At 39.0% G+C, this 20840-nt stretch overlaps 1 protein-coding gene across 3 annotated transcripts in view; it reads right to left on the reverse strand.

Moving 5' to 3' along the window:
- Positions 1–20840, reverse strand: part of RBMS1 (RNA binding motif single stranded interacting protein 1) — a 153740-nt gene that overhangs the window by 25628 nt on the left and 107272 nt on the right. For all 3 annotated transcript variants that reach the window (XM_075430314.1, XM_075430313.1, XM_075430315.1), the window contains exons 3-5: positions 15629–15687; positions 12682–12773; positions 732–889 (exon numbers count right to left, since the gene is read on the reverse strand). In XM_075430314.1, coding sequence (XP_075286429.1) covers positions 732–889; positions 12682–12773; positions 15629–15687 — 309 coding nt within the window. The remainder of the gene's footprint in view (positions 1–731; positions 890–12681; positions 12774–15628; positions 15688–20840) is intronic.

The following is a 20840-nucleotide window of genomic DNA, read 5'->3' on the forward strand; positions in this document are numbered from 1 at the left end:
AGAACAAATAATTAACTAGAGAAAAAGTAGACTCACGTGGACAGAATATTTGAGAGGTACCTAAGAATTTATGGCAAATATTCGTTCTTGTTGATTTGGGAGAGATATTTGACCAAGCTGTCAAATATTTCAAGGTGAGATTTACTGTAAGTGAATAAAAGTATTTTCTTTTCCAGGTGACAACATGTTAATGATTCAGAAAATTCAAAGGGCTGATGTTCAAAGGGCAATGACTAGTCAATTTTCTCAGAGAAACTAATGAAGAAAAAGAAAGAGAGAAAGAGAGAGAAAGAGTAAGCGAAAGAGTGAACAAGAAAAAAAAAGGGGGGGGGGGGATATCTTCCTTATGGTCTCCTATCTCGAATTCAAGCCTCCAAATCCAGAAACATCGCAGAATTTTCTGTGAAGCACTGCATAACTCTTGCTTAGTGGTTCAGGGACAGAAGAAGAAGTAGTACGGAGAACAGAAGGAACCAGTGGAAAGTGAATTCCTATTCTGGATAGCTGTCCACTAAGAGCAAGAGATTCCTATTCAGTCATCTAAGCAAGATGAGACACAGCCGTATTTGCTTTACCAAAGGAAGAATTACCCTGCTGGTATCTCCATCTAGACCTCCTTTTTCTTTAAAAGCTTGATAATTTTCAATGTTTTCTGTCTTTTCCTACTATTCCTGCCTCTTTAATTAAAAAAAGGAAAAAAACTGCCAGCATGGCTAACGCCAGTGAAGTACCTTGCAAAGCCAACACCACGGCTCGTCCCACTCGAGTCCCGCAGTATCCTCGTAGAGATAACCTGCCCAAACGGTTTAAGCATGTTCTCAAGCTCCTGCTCATCCATTGAAAGCGGCAAATTGGAAATGTATAAGTTAGTTGGATCTTGTTCTTGTTGCTGAAAGAGAATTAAAAACTATTGTTACTGTTGTTGCCACTGGAAAGACATTTTGAATATAAAATACAACAACAATTACATATAACTACTGGTACAGATTTTTATTTCTCAGGCCTCTTTCTAAAGGCTGCTCTACCCTAGTATTAGTGACCTCCATCTTCTGACACTGTATACAGCATTCCTGAGAAAAGCTCTCCTCCTCCTATTACTGCTGACAATGACATTTTTAAGTGGAGATAAAGGTTAATAATTGACCAGTTTATAGTCCGTATTACAACTTCATGTTTCAGATTTTTCTGAAAGAAAAAAAAAGCAAGCAAAAACAAGCTAAAGAAAAGAAACTATCCAACAAGGTAGAAAGAGCTAAAAACAGCTAGACATAAATTAAAAAGAAAAAAGATTGGAATGACAATTTCAAAATAATACGGGTAAGAAACAAGACAATGCATTTAAGAGTACACACGTTACCAAAATATGACCACAAGAATAGGCTGATACACACAGAAGCGAGTGGGACACTGTCTTATTCTCCCACACACGAACATTTTTGAGTTCTCATCAAGTTTTTACATTATGCATTCAGACAATACAAAAGTCTTCCAAAATCTTTCTCTAGAAACAGACAAAATGACAGAGGAGGGCAGCCAGGAGATAAGCAATCAGGGAGGAGACAAACATAGTCCCACCTTTGCGTTCCCCCAACCTTAGGCTATCCACTTTATGCAATCCATGTATGTACCACAAAATTCCATCTCAATCAAATACACATTTTTGTTGAAATTGATCATTTCCAGTGCTTGCCTACAGATTCTCCAGCTGTGGTTAGGAAGCATCTCTTGCATCCCCCTCATACTGCTAATTGCTGGCCATGCTCTGTGATGAAACACATTCTTAATCTACACAAATCTACAGGACTTGGCCCTTACAGTTGTGCAAAACCTCGATGTCATCGCTGTGGCTCCCTGTATAGACCTAAATCTCTGCAGGATGCATTATATTCAGTAGAATTTTTTTTAGCATTAGGAATTATATGATCTGAAACAAACACAATTTTGTTGGCATAGTCCTCAGCGTATTTTCATGCTTTACAAGAGGGCTAACTGACTTACAGGGAAGTTTGAATCAACCCAGAAAATAAAAAAAAAAAAAACACCAACACTCTCCTACTGAAATTAAAGCATTTATTAAAGTGATTATATCTGTATGGGTGGTGATGCCTTCTTATGCAGATTAGACATCAATTTGTCCTTAAGCTGCCCTTATATTAATAATGTCTCAGTACCTTGGGTAACATATTGCATAATTTAATAATTGCTATCCTGGATATCACCTCTCAGCTGGGGTTGGTTTTCCCTAGGACAAAAAAAAAGAAGGAAAAAAAAAAAAAAAAAAAAAAAGGACTGGGGGCTTGGGGGGGAGGTTGCCCCTTTTAGGCACAAGAATGAACTCTCATGTTCCAAAAGCTAATAAAACTTAAAAACAGAGAAGTAAATTCTATGCTTATGGACCTTCGCTATTTGCATTTTCACCCCAAGTCTCATATTCATTTAGAAACGGCTTTCAAGTTTTCTGTAAAGGTTTTTAAGAAACTTCAGCATCAAAGGACCTATAAAAGGGAAATATACTCCCTTTACATCCTCCTGATCTGCAGACTATGCCACGGATGCGATTACAAAACACAAACTTTTCCAAGTGCCCAAGTGTTATCCCAGTCAGTCCCTTTATAGTCCATTACAAATGGCATTTGACTACCATTTATGTTTTCCCTTGCGCTACTTAGTGGGAATATGCGCCCCCGCCCCCCCCCCCAAAAATACTGAATCTGTGCAGTACACATAGAAGTTTGTGATTTAAATTGTTTTAGAACATCTGATTTCTCTTTCATATTAGAAATATCAGCAGAAAGAGAAGACAAGAAAATGGATTCACTGAGGGGCCAGAGCTGACATTAACATTCACTGCTGCGCAGTGTTCAACTGTGATGGGAAAACCTATGTTACAGTACTTACATCTTTGACATACAGTTTCAATTTCCTCAGATAGGAATGTGAAATGAAGACAGCCTTCACACTTTTATATTTAGTTTGTTACGTAGATTGTATTAGTCAGTTTGGGTTTGTACCTTGAGATATGTAGGCTTATTTCCTTCTTTAATGAACACTATTAGCAAAAGCTTTATACGAGGTTTTAGCCACAAGGATCACAAAATTGCATTTGTAGCTATAGCATCATTTCCTGAAACTCAGAATGGTATTTGAAAGAAAAGAATTTTTGGATTTCTTCATTTTTTATTATAAGTTGTAAAATATAACACACACAAATATCCTAAAACTTCCCTAAAAAACCTAAAACAGTACACAAGCTGAAAAATCAGACTCTTTCCATATTTTCATCTAATTTGCTAAGGTTTTTATTCTATAATAACAGAAAGTCTGGATTGTATTATAAAAATGTTCTCATTAAAAAGCCGAAGAACATTTGGAAAGATAAAAAAAGCGCCCCATTTTGTTCACACTAATAAAATTGTAATTTACATGCAAAAAAGAAATACTTACATTCAGAAACACCTAACAGAGAAAGAAATTCAGTCAACTGCAGAATGTCAGAGCTATCTGTTTTACACAGGTAACTGGGGAGATGGCACTCCCCTTCTCTTGGGCTCCTATTCCAGCCCAGGGGGTTACCACACTTGTGCCTTATACAGGCACTGTATTCAGGATGAGAGAGCCATAGCTTTCCTTGCCAAAGGGGACACAAAGACCCACTACGACTCACTGGAATACATTAAGATTTTCCTCCATACACGCTGGGAAGCTTGATTCTTGTACCTGTCCACCTAGCAGAGAAAACTTCCTGCCATAAAGTCATGTAACAATGCTGTTAGAGAAGGGAATGCTCAACTTTGAAAGAGTAGTAGCAACTTTACCACTAAATGACACTGTAAATCCCTTAGGAACGGAGGAAAAAAAGTGCATCTGAGGAAACTGTTCTGAGGAAATTGCTTTCTCTGAACAGAAAGCATTTTGTGAGGGAAAAATATGACTTGCAGCCCACAAAACAATGTGTATTTTGTATTAGTAACTAGATTGCGTTTTGGTCAGGTGCCTGCTGAATTGAGTGACTGGAAAGGACTTACTTCTGCTTTCCAGACCCTTCCTCTGTGTCAGGTTATTACAGCCTGAATACTCCCAGGGATTCAGTTATTTCTGCTTTTGATTCTTCAATAAGACATACTGACCACGGTGGAAAAAGGGGAGTTTGAAGATACTTCTACACATGGCCATAGCTAGAACTGTTAAAGATGGCAGACGTGGGAGAGAAAGAGCAAAAAGCAGCCAACAGATAAGGACATCACACCAAAATCCTGGAATATGAGTTGAAATTTCATTCATCTGTAACTCTTCCAGAACAAAATAGTTTGCCAACAGAACAGAATAGTTTGCCAAAATAGAAATGTCAGCTAATACATTCCACAGTGCACAAAGGTTGTATCTGCACTGCAGGTGCAAACCCATGGCCGCCGTGGGGAGCGGCAGCAGTCCAGCTGTAAGGACAAATTATAGCGTTGTAGAATATCTCAAGTTGGAACAGACCCATAAGGATCATTGAGCCTAACTAGCTCAGGATAGATTAATTTAATCCACTTCTGCACTTTGCAGGAAAAAAAAACAACAAACTGCCATTGGTTCTGAAAAGAGCTCATTTACAATACTACCATAATACTGTTGGGGTAGACCTAAAGCAAGACTGAATTCTTTCTAGAGTGTATTTGGAATTTTATACAGTTTGGCAGTGGAAAAATTGTATCTATTAATGTGCAAAACACCTCCTCTCCTCCTGTTAATTACTGATGTCACCGTGCAGCTTCTGTCATCTCCACAAGACTATTAAACCTCGAAACAGCTATCTGGGTACGTTTCGGGAGATCGTAAGCAGCGAGTCATTTCCTTCCCCTTAGAACACGCTGCATTTCCAAGCTGACTTCCAAATGGCAACCACAACTAGGACTCCCCATCCATCTTTATCCTATCTTACACAAAACACAATGTACAAACAGATGTTTGCTTTTGTACAAGGTTTTGGCATGGAAAATGGTTAAACAGTTAAAAAATCAGGAAGTCAGATAAACTTTGTAACTCGTCCCTCTGTCTCTCTGGCAAACAGCAGTTTAATATATTAAGTTCTGTGACATCCTTTCTTACCAAAACCTGTCTCACCATAGTTTAATTCACATGGTTATTACAGTTCTGCTTCAGAAGAGAAAAATAATCCCTTTGATATCTAAGTTTCTAGTTTTTATTCTGGAATTCACCAAAAAAAGTGAAACTGGCAAGAATATCTGGTAGGGGTATTTCCTGTGCTTAAAATCCGGGAAATCATATAAGCTGCTTTCACCTTAGAAATCTTAAATATCTTTAAATTATTTGTACTACTTTATGGGAATGATCAAAAAGAAGTACTATAGTCAGTGGAAAACTTCCTACATTAGGGTAGCAAGCTAACATTAAAATATAAACCACTGCACCACTGAGAGTTTTTTTCCTAAATTCTACATGATTTGCGAAAATTGCTTAATTTGATAGTCTTCCTATCTCATGTAGGGTCTCCTCAGTTAACAGAACCTTCAGCAGGTCCTGAAAGACACTGAAAGTGCTTGATATTTGCAGGTTATGGCAACATCAGGGAATTTGTGGGCTAATGTAAGTATCCGTATCACTGAGGAATCTAGGAAGTTTTATTTTTAACAATTCAAGTCAGCAAGTTTCTATCGGTCTTTTCTCACCAAACACCTTCAGCTACATCTCCAGAACTTCTCTAGCAGAACATAGGAATACAAAGATACAGAACAGTGCTCTTGCACATTAATGCACTTCTTCCTAAAAAGCACGTACAGCACTAGCTTAATAAGCTGACTACAAAATACAGTATTTCTCATAAAAGGAACAGGAATAATCAACTGCTAATGCTCATTTCTGTAGAAAAGTGGTGAACAGAGTCCTACATAATGCGAAATGCTCTACCATCATCTGGAAGAAATTAACAAAAACTGCCCTATGCGTGTGGAACCGTTCCTAAAATGCAAGCAAGAAACTTGGCAGAATGATAGGACATCTGTTTCCTCTTGCTCTGTGTAAGGTCAGAGCAAACAGATAGCCATTCAGGAACATGTGACGAGGCACTGCTCACAGCATGGAAGATCCTCGGGCTGATAGGGAAGGGATTAAATGCTTGTCTGCCTTCATATAGAAACTACTTCAAAACTTACAATTGGCCTGTGTCTCACTGAAATATGTCTGGTTTAGCCACAGTTTTAATACTGTCTGACCACAGACTGTTAACAAGACAATTCAGTGGAAAAATCACTACCCAAATCTTCACTTGTTCTCCAGCATTGCATAAACATCATATATGATTAATAAGCTAAACATTTTAATTTCCACAGGCACATTGAGTTACAAAGGAATAAGAACTGTAAGAAAAGGAACTTTTAACTACAGTAAGCCTTGTGTTCAAGTTTGCAATCAGACTATCGCTGCAATCATATGTTCCCTTTTTGTTCCTTGGCATTCTTGCTTTCCCTTTCCTTGAAGTGCACCAAGGTGCACCCTGGCAGTCCCACGTGCTGCTCGTGGATGCCACCGCTTCCAATGGAAAGCTGAACAAAGCCATCACAGTTCATAGCAGGGCACTGGACCCTGGTCTGCACAAGTCACAGCACTGCTCAGCAACTGAGATAACACTTTTGTGGGCTGAAGCTGTGTACTGAAGGGAAGTGGTTGTTAACCGTCTTATTTAATGCAAATGCAATTCCGGAAATGATGGTCATTTAGCCCCCAGGTAAGCAAAATTTGGCTTACTCTCACTATTGCATAATAACTTTTAAGGACTTTTACACATAGGAGAAAAATCAATTATATTTACTTAAATTGGTCTATTAAAGTACGATTTAATACTATTGCCTACAGAAAGTACTACAACCTAGGCAAAAAGAAAACTCTTACTAGACAGTTGCTAAAAACTGCTGTAGAAATCTGCTTGAGTTAGCTCCTGTTTGCCTGTCATCCACTCTTTGGCATTCAGAAGCCCAGATGCAAAATAAAAAAAAACCTGCAATATGCCTACCTTCTCTAGATAGATTAAGTGCACTAGCTACCATGGTAACCTAAACTTATTTTCTTTCTTTACTCTGTAGGAATGAAAACAGATTTAATTCTCCAGAAGGTTGCCACAGTGAAGACAAGTACAAAAAGCAAGACATTATTAAAAGTCATAAAAGTTAGCTGTTTCTCATTTTTGCTAACTCAAAACCATGTTCTTCATCAGCAACAAAAGGGAAGACTGCCTTTATTACATTATGTTTAATAGCTGTGGAAACGCCTTGATTTCTGTTACAGAGACGAGGACAAGTGGCTAAGCAGCCTTTCCCTCCCAAAAACCCCATACCTGCTGTGCAGTTCACACCTGATACAGTGTGACAGCTCAACTTTTCCAAAAATGCTTGGAAAAAAGTCACCTAAAGTAAGTTTAGAATATAAAAAAATGCTTCTGCATTGAAATTAATTGGAAAGAAAGGTAAAGCTACCAGCATATGGGGAGTGCTTCACAGTTCTGCCTTTGTAACCATTAACAAAAAATACAAAGATTACAAATTCATGTCATCTCTGGGCTCTGGAGGATCAACATGAACTCAGACAATGGGTATTTATCACAAGCCAAAAACCACCCCCATGTAACAAGTTTCAGAGAGTTTGGCCTGTTGCTCTGAGGGCCAACAGACTGCTCCAGAAAACAGAAATTGTATCTTAAGAACGGTGGAAGAGTTGGTACATGATGGTACAACATACTTTGCATTATTATCACAGGCATCCTCCTGACACAATTTGAGTAAGAAACAGTTCTGAAATGGCCATAATTTTCTGCACAAGCCTAAAATATCTGAAAATATTTAGTGATTTGATAATGCAAGAGCTAATACAATCTAAGCAGGAGCATACATAATTGTGTCAGTGGTAGTAAAGATTTTAAGGAGGAGGAAATTTTAACATTATGAATCTGAAACCCTAAGTCCTAAAAATGTGCGTATGTGGGGAAATCTTTGAATGGATAAACAATGAGTCTGCCCCCAAAAACACACATTAGTACATGGAATAGCATTCCTTGGCTCAAATTAATGAGTTTCATTGACCACAGAAATCTTCCACGTCCACGGACTGCTTTCATGGGTTCTATCAAAAGTGGCCTACGTTTACTAACGGTAAATTTGTGCTTTCATAGAAAAAAATATAGGAAAACACAAATTGAAAAAGAATTAATATCACTTAAGTGATAAATGATCTTAACATCACCTATTTAAGTTATAAATGATCTTGACAATCTTATAACAAAGTTGTACATACGGAAGAACTAAAAATCTCATTAATAGAGAGAGAGAATAGAAGTGACACAAAAGAAGGCAAGGTCTTCAACAACATAAAGTCTGGAGGATGAGGCACATTGAGTCTACAGCAATTGTGTTGGACTTGGATGGTTAAATCATTTTAGAGGGAGGATACTATATTAATTATAAGGACAAGGCTGAAATACAATTGTGAGAACATTGGACCATGTGTTAATCCTTCCTGTGATGCTCAAAGTACTTTAGAAGCTCTTTGCAAAAAGTGGTAACTCCATACGTAGAACAGCTTTAGTAGATACAGGCCTTTCACTATATTCTCTCTGGAATCTGTTAACCTACCAAGAGCTAGACAACATGGCTATACAAATGTCACTGCCACGCCAGGAAGGAAGCTGCTCAGCACTTGGTGATCTCCAAGCTGCCACAGCCAGACTGGCATTCCAGCTGGCTTCTGTGTCTCCACGTTGCTGTCAGTACAATATAGATATTCTCCACCTGACCTCACCTGGGCTGCAAACACAATCATTCTCCTCCTGGATTAAGTTTGCTAGATAGAAACATCAAAAGAACTGTGTTTTTTATTAACGATTCTTACTCAGTAGTTCTTTTTTACCTTTTATATTTACAGATTAGTTTACATCCAGAAGAATAAGAATTAAATTTAACTTGAAAGTGCCACTTTTCCAATCATCTGAAACACAGTTACTTCAGTAACTACAGTCAAACTAGGTTGAATATCATTTGATGAGACAGAGTTTTGCCTGACACTGACTCAAATGCCTCATCTTAAGTTCAAGGCCAAAAACCTGTGAGGATTTAGGTGACTCATACCGCCATAGCATTTAGACCTCACCATCTCTAAAACATCCCTTACAGATTCTCAGGTTTTTAAATCTCTGTTCAAAATGTCAATATACAGCAGATGTGCTGTATACTTCTGCTGCACAAAGCCTTTTGCTATCTGCTCTGAACAGTGTAGAAACTTACAGTTATCTTAGTGATTCTACCTGTAGGGTGGGGGAAGAGAGACATTTCTCAGAAAATTCACTCTGACAGCAACCATAACAACTACTCTAACAAAGAAAATGGGCATAGCTTTTCAATACTACTACTAATCTTCTCTAAGAATGCACAGCTCTGCAAATTCAGAGCTTTTGGACTGACTATTATTGGTTTATTATCAAGGCGCTCCTTTAGGAGCAAGCACAATAAACTAATTACACCAAAGAAATATCAAGAAATTAAAATGAATTAAAATAAAAATTAGACACTCAGCCAGTTACTAACTAGCTTAGAAATAACAGTACTCTTGCAAGATATGTATCAGCTCTTTCTGTACCTTATCTCTAGAGTAAGAGATAAGCTATTGCGTTTGTACCAGGTCCTGAAACAAACCAGCTACCACTACTGCCAACATCTTCTCCTGATCCCTTTCCACAGCCACTTGTACCCACTGACAAAGACAACTGACAAGAGTGAACACTGGCAATGCTCAGTGTGAAGAAAGGAGAGGGGCAATAGCCCACTACCTCCATTTTAAATTTCCATACAAAAGCTACTCTGATGCTCTGGCAATGCAGTACCACCTTATGCAAGCTCTTAGCAGCATTATCTGACCAACAGGAATCATTGGAGGCATTTTGGTTTCAGCCATGACTGGAAGATGCTGTTCACCACCACAGAGCAAAACACTTACCAAGCTGCTTCATCTTAGTCAAGTGTTCTCAGTTCAGATCTTGGAAAGAGCAAAACAACTGATGACATAACGTTTCTTGAGCCATGGTCTGACACTAGGTTCCTTCGCAGACAGTCATCATGACGTCTCCCAAGACATGGCCACTCCTCCACAGCCAGTGATCCCCCAGAACGGATTTGGCAGGATGTGGCCTGAAGCCACATCTCGGGCCCCAGGCCCTCACAGTCTGCTCAACAAATGGCCGAAACATAGCGGACAAGACCGTATTTATCTGGAGCCAGGTCAGCTTGGAAACAGACTGCCGAGTACAGCATGATCTTATCCCTTGGATAGCAAAAGCTCACCAAGTCAGCTGAGGACGAGAACACCAAGGAGCCACACTGCTGGCTGACACCCCGGGTGCAGCATAACACCAATGCCTTCCCACAGACAAATCCCGTCGACGGGCATTGATTTCACTTTGCAGCCGAAGCAGTCATAGTGGTCAGTGAGGAAATCCATTGGCCAGGCAGCCAAGAAGCTGTCCTCCACATCTTTCTCTGTGACATTCAGGCTAAAGCCTGAACAGTTTCAATGCCAGAAGACCACTTCATGGCACAGGTCATAACATGCAAAAGCATAAAATATTAAATACAAAAACCCAAGTAAACTTTTCTAGTGTCTTGCATGTGAAGAGTCCGATTTGCTCATCTTGCCAAAACAACTGTTTGTGACTGACAATTCCCAGTTTGGAGCATCCAAGGGGAGATACGATTTTTCAGACAAAAGGAGAGCAACACTGCCCAGAAAAAAAAAAAAATCCAATGGCTCAAAATAGACAAAAATCAAAGCACTCAAACTCTTGGTCACTTGCGACTGCTTGTTGCGGTACTGCTCATTGCGTTGGTTTTGGGGTTGTTTTTTTAATAATTCAAACACTCTTTCCATATTAAGCAGCAGAGCAACAATTTTCACTGGAATTCAAATTTTATAGTCACAGATTTCCCACAGGTCACCAGGCTTGACATGGAGTCAGAAAAATCAATCAAAACTGTCAGGAATTATGGTGCACATTTTTTCATTAATGCTAACAGAAAGAAATATTAGCAATATTGCAACTAACTGTCAGAGGAAATGAGTCAGAAAACTATATTATGGGAAAAAATTAAGAAACTGTTCATTAGATTACTATAGTGAATTATTAGAGCTTCTCCATCTACTCATGAAGACAATTACATCAGACATCAAAATTCATTAGCAAAATGAATTTACATGACTTCACATTCTCTTTTCTCCCCTCCTACCTAGATATCATATCCTTAAGATGGCAGACAGAGGCTTTGAAAAATCTAGTCTATATTTTAAAGTGATCATCTAAAATCTAAAGATTAATTAAAAGGTCTCTATTAAGTATATCTAAAACCTTATTTCAAAATAAGAAAAAGAAAAAACCAAAAACAAAAACCCAAGTGTTTTCCAGTAAGCATGATGTTTGTGTCATGGCAGTAATGAAACATGCATTAAGTATGAAACATATGGTTTCCATTTTGTTGCCCTGGAATCCATCCAAAGACATTTTATGTTGTTAGCTTAACTGTTCTCCTCAGCTGAGAAGCTGTGGAAAATATCTCATCTGAAAAAAATCTGTACCTAATGGATAACTATAAAAGATTTGCTAGATCTGCGGCAGACGACTTTATTAAGAAAAGTCTCTGAGATTACCATTTCATTACCAGAATTTTTTTTTTAATTAGAACATAATTTCCAAACTCAAAAAAAATTTGCTTTAGGAGGTACCACAAATTATATGAACAGATTATGTTGGTAATATTTTCTTTACTTAATAAATTTGTAGTGGTGTTTATGGCACTCTACTGGAAGCAGGCCTTCTGACCTAACAAGAACACATGACAAAATCATTACTAATGTATCATCTCTCTGATTTTATAGATTTGAGAAAATTATCTTATGCCTTAAGAGCGCTGCTCTCAAGATCACTTTTGGCTAATAACCTGATTCAGAGGCAAGGATCAGTAAGAATGAGAGAAAAAGAACGATCATATTTCTTTATTTTTAATAATGCTTGGGTTTGCCCTGATGCAGAACTAGGCTGTCAAAAAGTTGGCTATGAATTTGAAGACATCTATCATGAATGCCCAGATTTAAATTTTGCTTACGTTAACAGAAAATATACTAGAAAGACTGAAGACAAAGTCACAAGGTTAAATTTTGCCATGCTGTGCTTAAAAATTCATCCCCAAATTGCAAGGCTGCTAACCTCAGTAACAACAAGCAGGCAATGTGTAAAACCTTCCTTACCTTTGTGCTGTAGACTATTTCTGCTATTGATTTGTTCCAGGAATTAACATGTTGTATTTAAACTGTTAAGCCTGCTGTAGTTCTTACAATTTATTGTTAATGTTTCTTCTGATGAAGCCAATGGAAAAACAGTATAATGAATAGATTGATAAATCCAGCTAGATGAGTTTGGAGACTTTATCATACTCTGTTTCTTTATTTCATTAGTTGAGATGATTTGGCATACAGCAGTTAAAAGTCCCCATTTTAATTCCCTAATAAATCCTGTGGCTCAAGGACTGCGCTCTCTGTAAAAGGCCTGCAGCTTGAAAATTCATATTGCTGATGCTCTGCTAAGGTATAAGCTTGTTCATGTTCATCTTCACAACCCACTGCAAGAATTAGCTGGTTATTTCAACTCACCTTTGCCATCTGTGCTTGGACTCCACTAGCCTTTAAAGCAGAAACCGCCTTCTGAGCAGCTGCCGGGCTGTCAAAGTCAACAAAACCGTAACCTGAAATATAAAATGTGTTTCATTAATGAGAGAGCAACCAGCTTATAATCAAACAGTTCACATGCTACTACCATGGTTATTTAATACAATTTTCTTGTTAGTGAAGAGGGCCAAAGTTCTTTATGTAGTCCCAAAAAAACCATCAATCAAAGTTCTTCAACCTTGAACTAGTGGGGACCTACCCTCGTGGAACAAATCAATTGCCATGCCCACTCATTATCAGGACTCTGTCCAAACTGCTAACAAGGAGTAAGGTGGTTTGCTTTGTGTTATCTGGTATGTGTCTTCCAAGAGCAAATGCGACATCATCAGTTTATTTCATAGAGATCACCGCGTAAAGCCTAATCTGTTAATTTTTCTAAATTAAATTCTTAGTTCAGTTTAACTAAGGGACCAATAAGCCTCTAAGTTACACGTCATTTATTCAAAACCAGGAGATTAATTTAGTTTAAAAGTCACAAACCTACTGCATCATAACCCAATTTTTGGTGAACTAGTTACTTCATTGTATATACATAAAAGACAGTTAAATTTAAAAAGTGAGTGAAAACTCAGCTTCCGTGAAATCAAGTGAGTTTTTCCCATTCTTGTTACTGAAACCAGAATGTAAAAAAACTTGTCCTGAAAGCATTTTCTATGCCATATAATGCAACCTTTAAATGCTAAAGTAAACCTAAAGTTAATTGCAACAATTTCCACGTATTTGCAGTAACTTCTTTTCTTCTTTCAACAACGTACAGCTAATGGATTCCAGGACATCTGAACAGCAACGTACCTTGGCCTTTACAGACAAGGACCTTACAGGCTGGGATTTTTAATGCAACCTGGGAGCTGGATGCTCAGTTCTCACCAAAATGCAGTCAGAGTTTGGGAGCTACTTCCCCTAGATGTTATTGCAAACCTTATTCCGCATTTTTCAACCACCTTACTTCCCATCAGTGAACAGCCTCAAACAGTAAAGAAATCCTTCTCCAACATCTAAGCTGGGTTAAAAGAAAACAAACAAAACCCCCAACTATTAGAAAAAAAAAGCTCTAGAGGAGTAGAAAATGGAATTATTTCTTCAGAAGGTAGCAGTGTTCTCTTACAGTATGTCTATATGGAGGACAAAAAGGTTGTGTAAAAATATCACTGAAGCAGCTTTAAAGTCCTTAACTTGGGAAAAACAGCTTGAGCAGCCTTGTACATCAGTGCAAGCTTATTTAACCTGCCAAGAAGTTGAAGAAAACAGCATATTGTTCCGTGTAACATGTGGTGGTGTGGACTGTTAAATCTTGACATGAAACACAGTGAATTAGCTCATATCAAGTTTTGTGCTGCCAAGGCAAAACTAGCTTTCCATACCCAAAACTAGCTTTCCATACCCATGACAGCCCAGGTTATCACCACCACCACACTGCAGGGCACAATATAGACAAAGTTACAGATTGATACCAAGCATGCCATCAAAGCTGCCTTTGCCATCTTCTAGTGGATACATAAACTCTACTACTTGTTGCCCCAGTTAGTTTAAATCTCGTGGTGTGTTTTTTCTGGCAAGAGCCAGAGATGCTGTCAATCTTTTGGTTAAATTCCAGTTAGATATCTGCATTCTGCCTACTTATGCTCCTACTGCAATTTCAATGACATGCAGTGAGCTTCCCTGCAGCCTTAACTTGCTGTGTATTTTTACAACAGACTGTTAGTTACTGCTTTTCACCAGCAAGATTTAAAATTTATATCGGAAAAGCCAGCTTAAATCTCTTAAACATTAACGTGATAATTTCTGTATCACTAGCAGAGCTACCAAAGACTTCAGGAACTGGAGGAATGGACAGAATAAATCAGTTCAGTGCTGTCACAGGTATTAGTGAATTAAAATAACTGAAAAGGGCATCTGCTCCTTCGTAGTCTGAATACATGCAGATATTATCTGCATACAAGCTGGGGAAAAAAATTTCTAGAAATTTCTGTTTCTGAACTGTCAGCACCCCTTTAATTACTTAAGATGGGAAGCTAAGAAGCTACGCCCCTTCACTGCTTCCAGTTCTGCACAAAAACTGCATTCGACTCATGACGAACTGCCCTCTCCTGTCTCTGCCTACCAGCTTTATGCTCATTCATGAGCTTTATGCTTATCAACATTGCTAAATTAGCTGACTCAATTCTCCACTTCGCTTAGAAATTATCCTCTTAATTGTAAAAAAGGATGTCTGAAATCTGACATTTCAGTGTCTGCTACCACACCTTCTCCCACCATGCTCATTACTGGGATATGATCTCACTGTAATTGCAGTGAGTGATGAAAATCAGTGAACTGATGTATCCAGCTTATCTAAAGGACTTCTAGTATTTTTTTCCAGCTGCAATTACTTTGGTGAAAATGAACCCTCTCTTTGCTCCCAATACATTCAGTTGGATATAACAAAACACAATTAGAGGACTGGAACATGTAATTAAGTGCTGCGTTAAACTAATCAATGGAGCTGATTTCCACAATACATAATTTTTTTCAGATGCTTAGTACAGTTGAACGGTCTTCTGTAAGCTTCCCTAGGTTCTCCAGGCAAAAGGCGAAAAGCTGCTTTTAACACCTTTTTTTCTTTTTTTAAATAGAGGCGCACTGCCAGCCAGCAGCACTATGCATGTCAGCTGCGTTCCGGCTTGGCTGCACCACTGGCACAGTCCATCTGCCAGCTCCTCTGGAAACCAATGCACTGAGTACACTGACCATGGGCAAGAATAAGAATAGTTTAGGAGTAAGAATGGGTGAAAAAAAAATATGAGTTGAAAGCATTTAAAATTTAACGTTAGTGTATTGTATGAAATCAGTTAGGACTTTCAGATGAACATAATATAAAAGCAGACATACGTACCTTTGCATTTGTTTGTTGTCTTATCCAAAATAGCCTTCGTGGATACAATTTTCCCATACCTAAAATGTATCATACATAGGTAAGGAAAATGACAAAAAACCATCCTATTACAACAGATACCTAACTCATATTATTTTATATCCTGTTACCCTTTACTTTTAACAAAATGGAATAATATATAGATTATATAGTTATATAATGGAAACTCATATGTAGACAGAAGTGACAAAAAAGATCAACAATTGCAAGCATGATCTTATTCTATTCTCTCTATGTTCTCAGTGACACAGCAGCATCACAAAACCAGCCAGAGAAAAAGTGCTTTATAGAAAAGAATACAACAGTTAAAATCCTGGTACATATAAGAAACCACATTTTAGACATAAGCTTGGACTCCCTCCATATATATATATCAGATAGAGCAAACTGCCTTGACGGAAGGGAAAAAAAAAAAAAGTAAAAAAACCTTAGCTATCTCTTCCCACACACACTGAAAAATATTTACATCTCTGTTCTGGAAGGTGACAAGTGCAAGTCAGATTTATGAAAGCTGATCAGCAAAAGTGGTAAAGAATTTTCTGTATTTTTAAAAAGGAAAATTGAAATGTAAACAATTTCAACTAAAACCAAAACATCCCTCAGGAAAGTTTATATTTTCTTTTTTTTAAAAGAAAAACACACTCATTGCCTGTTCCTCAGCTTCTCTCTTTATTAACTGGGCAGTCCGGGTGCCAATGTGCTATGCAGTCCAAAGGCGAGCACCCAAAGATCTAAGCACCACTAAGCTCGGGAAACCGACAGACAGCAATCCCAGCTACAGGAACGACTGCTGTTTCTGAAATGCTCCACAAAGTTTATCAGCGCTAGGTTTTTTGATCAAATTTAGAGTACAATTTGTCACTGCTGGTGAAAACTTGCAATGTTCCTTGGAAGTCCAATCCCATTTTCAATTTAATAAAAGCAACTTCCTCCCTTGGCCTGCATCAGCAGCGGAATCGGAAACGGAGCACAGGTTTCCCAAGCTCCTTCCCACAACCTCCTCTGTTTGCTTGTGAGCTGCATCTGACACAGCGCTGTGAGTACACAGGAGAGAAGGGATGCAACACCAGTTTGTTTTCACATGAGACTACAATGTAACTTCTTACAGGAACAGGTATACCCAAACACTGAGGTTCTTTATCACTGTACAAGAACCCAAAATGAACTGAAAAATCACGAGAAATGTTATCAGCATAAGAAAGCGCAATTTGGGGAAGAATGAAGTTTTGCCAGTTCAGCTGCTACATATAACTTCAACAGAGTGAGTATCATTTCAAAAAGACTATTTCAAAAGACAGATAACTCAATTTCTGCAGTGGCTGTATAAGTCTTAAAAGTTCTTCAAAATATGTAAGAAGCCTAATAAATAAAGCTAAGCTTAGTTAAGAATACTCAAATAACTGTTTGGTTGCAAAATGATAGTTATTCAAGGATGAAGCCTAGTTACAAAGTACTTTCCCCCTAAAGAACATTCAAATACATGTTTCAGCGCAGTTATCACTCCCTGTGACCTGTTTCAGGCACCTTCTGTTTATTCAATGAGTTACTGTATGGCTTCAAATAGTCGCAAGGGGGTAAACCCAGGACACTAGCCACTAGGTGTTGGCTTCCTTGTATCTGAGATTGTGAGCATCTACAGCGACACAAAATAGAATTATCCATCTACAGCCTAAAAATGCACAAGTGTCAATGAAAATCAGCACCTACCTAAATATATTTTGCTAGAAGATGTAATAAAGCAACAGAAATTGTGCCTCATAGTTGGAGCAGGTACTTCCTTATTAGGGCCACTTACTTCCCAAATACGTCATTCCATTTCGAAAGCTCTACCCCTCGTAAGTCAAAACTCCTGAAACTTTCTCCTGTTCAGGGACAGTGCTCTTGAAGACCCACTAAAGCTTGTGTCCCAAGTCGCTTGCACCCAACATTATAGTTTACAGCCAGCATTCTCCATACCCTATCAGCTTCCCTAAACTGCTTAAAGCTAAGGGTCACACAACCTTTTGTGGGGAAAAATCCCTGCAGGATGATCTTGTCCCTGCTACTGTTTCAGTTCTTGAACATGTAGAAGGTGGTGGCGGTGAAAAATTATAGCACTGGGTTTCTTTGCGGACAAAGTAACTGCAACCCTCTGCCAGTGTGGTCATGAAGGGAGCCAGGGGCTGGCTACAGACTGCACTGGATCACAGATGTTGAAAAACAGGTATTTCCATGTCTGTCCTTTACAACCACTTCATGGACCACCTTCCAATGTGCAAGACCACTGGTGATTTAATTCACTGCCCTAGACAGCACAGCTCCTGTGAAGAACCAGCTGCCATGGAAGACTGCCAAGAAGTTTCAGCAGTGTGAGCCTAGGAACCATTTCGAGAACCAGTGTAACAATAGCAGCTATTGCCAGGATCGCTACAATTTTCCCAGTGAATACTCCTCCCAAGTGCGAGCTCTCCACTCACGCCATGAAGCACAGAAACACAGCTTTCCCCACCTCAGCCTGGGTAGGGGGATACATTCCCTCCTTGCTCCCAACACGTGGTCTGGTATCAGGGGAAATTACTCCTCGCAGTTCCTCATAAGCGCTTCCTCCAAACGATGACCATCATGAAAATCCACTTCCTTCCTCCTGAATTCTGCAGTCCTAATACTGCTGTTAACACAGGCTCCTGCGTCCAACTGCTCGTTCGTTAGGTGTAATTACAACCGAGACCCACCAGAAATCAGTGAGCTATAAAACTTACCAAGGTCATGGTGCAAACTAATATGTATCGCCTGCTTAGGAAAAGGAATATAGCAAGCAAGAGAAAACTGACTTTCCTAAGATGTTTATGATGTTAGGTCTTGCCTGAAGATCACCATTCCTCTCAAAGCTCACACGTACCCAGCCATCTTCGGCACCCTGCGAGGTTACTCTTCTGCTCCAGGCCCTACTGCACACTTGGCGAGACTGTGCTGCCTCAGGCAGAGCACACCTCTCATGGCTGGCAGAATCACTTCTGCAATCATTCATGATTGCTCATTCCAACTCCTCTGAAGCAATTTTTAAAAATACATTTTGTTTTAAATGAAGTGCTAATCTTGAGAAGTAACTGCTAATCTGGCTGGTGACAAGCAACTAGGTATTCCTTATTAAGTAGGTTATTTTTCTTCCAAAAGTAACATCAAATGAATGTTGAGTAGCAATAAAGAGGGATTTTTTCTCTTTTTTTTTTTTCTTTCTTTTTTTGAGTGCTACTAACACATTCTCTCTTTAGTCTGAATTAGCGTTGGAGATGGAAAGAGGTTTTCAGCTTTGCATCTCTTTTCTATACAGCATTTGTACCAATGTCAACTAATGTATTAAGAGAGGGCTTGGGTAGGAGGCAGGTAAATGACTGCCAGGGTGCACTGGTTATGGGATTAAAAGGGGTATGCTCGGTAACAGCCTGCGTACCCGTGTACAAGCTACTGTTCTAGTACAGAACACCAATACAAATGTCTATCCGGATATGAGATAAAGAAGAAACTTCTTCAAAAGCCAAGTTAGGAAGATAAGCAGTACTGCTACTTAATAGGATAATGCTTACCACTGCCCATTACACGCTCTTCGTGTGGAAATGAAAGCATGACCCCACCTACTCAGCTGCCCTAAGAAGATCTACTGCCAGGCAACACGCATGTCAAAACTCAGCACTATGCCTTTGTCTTAGGTACTTCTGAAGTGGAAGGCTTGAAGCAAAGCACCAACATACACTTTTTAAAAATCACATTGTTCAGCAACACAGTCAAACCCAGTGCAAATAATCACACTGACAGATTTATTACAAATAGCTGGGAATACTTTCAACACTTAAAACATCTCTGAAACCTAATTTTGGTGACCTCTGTGATGATGAAAGAAAAGAGTCCTTGAAAAACTAAGTACTCGGATCAAACCAAACCAGTGTTTATTCTTCTCCCTCTGTACATCTGCTAGTGTAACGAACATACTTGCAAACGTGAGGGTGATAAGATGCCATCCTGAGCATGACAAAGAATGGGGAAAGAAGTAGCTTGAAGTCTCTGCCACAAGTGCTATTTCGAGTGTTGAAAGAACTTATCTGTGTGTGCATTAGGGGAGGTACAATCAGAACAGGCAGTGAGAGGCTTGATACGGGTTGTCTGGAATGAATTGTTCAAATCTTTGTCCACAATAGTTTAACGTAATATACCTCCTACCACCCAGCTCACAGTGCTTCCCTTTGCAGTGCTTTCAAACTGTCTTTCAGCTTGTGCTGTGCAGGGTTTCTCTGTCACCTTCGCTGACTCGGACACCAAGACACCAGATCTCTGCTGCCACAGAAAGTCCTTGCCTTTTAGAGCTGCTTAGGTCCTCCATCCTGAACTGTCCAGAACTTGATGTTGAAGATGAGCAGTGTTCTCTCTTTGCCTAAATCCAGTCCAGCTGCAAAAAGAGCATTCCTAGAGATCCTGCTGTTATCCCTCGCATTACTGTAGTGCTATCAGAACTCCTCTGCTATGCAGAAACAATGCTGCATATCATCTGTGTTTATTCTAGATTAATTTTTACATCTTAGCATCTTATCACTGCCCTTCATGGAATGCTCTTTATTTCTAAGAGCAAGAATCATGTGGTAAAACCAGGCACGGATTTCATAACCTGTAAGTGGCTCTGAGTATATGAACTCACTATTAGGTGGAATTGTGAAAGGAAAGAGAACCTGGCTGAACACAAAACTTTTGGTAGGGAGCCAATATTCTCACCAGGTGACCCAAAGACAAGAGAGAGCACAACAAACAGGCAGATCCAGCAAGGTGGGTCATGTGGGAGAGCCAATCAGTTAATCCTAAAATACTTCATAGTTGCTGAATGGATCTGCATCAAAGTAAACCTTACTTTAGACTAGGGTAAACAACTAGAACAAAATGGATAAAGAGAATCACTGAATCATAGAATGGTTTGAGTTGGAAGGGACCTTAAAGACCATCCAGTTACAACCCCCCTGCCATGGGCAGGGACACCTTCCACTAGACCAGGCTGCTCAAAGCCTCATCCATCCTGACCTTGAACACTTCCAAGGAGGGTTATCCACAATTTCTCCAGGCAACCTGTTCCAGCACCTCACCACCCTCACAGTAAAAAAATTCTTTCTTATATCTAATCTAAATTTCTTTCAGTTTAAAGCCATTACTCCTT

Source organism: Opisthocomus hoazin, chromosome 9, assembly GCF_030867145.1.
Source record: "Opisthocomus hoazin isolate bOpiHoa1 chromosome 9, bOpiHoa1.hap1, whole genome shotgun sequence".
Lineage (NCBI taxonomy): Eukaryota > Metazoa > Chordata > Aves > Opisthocomiformes > Opisthocomidae > Opisthocomus > Opisthocomus hoazin.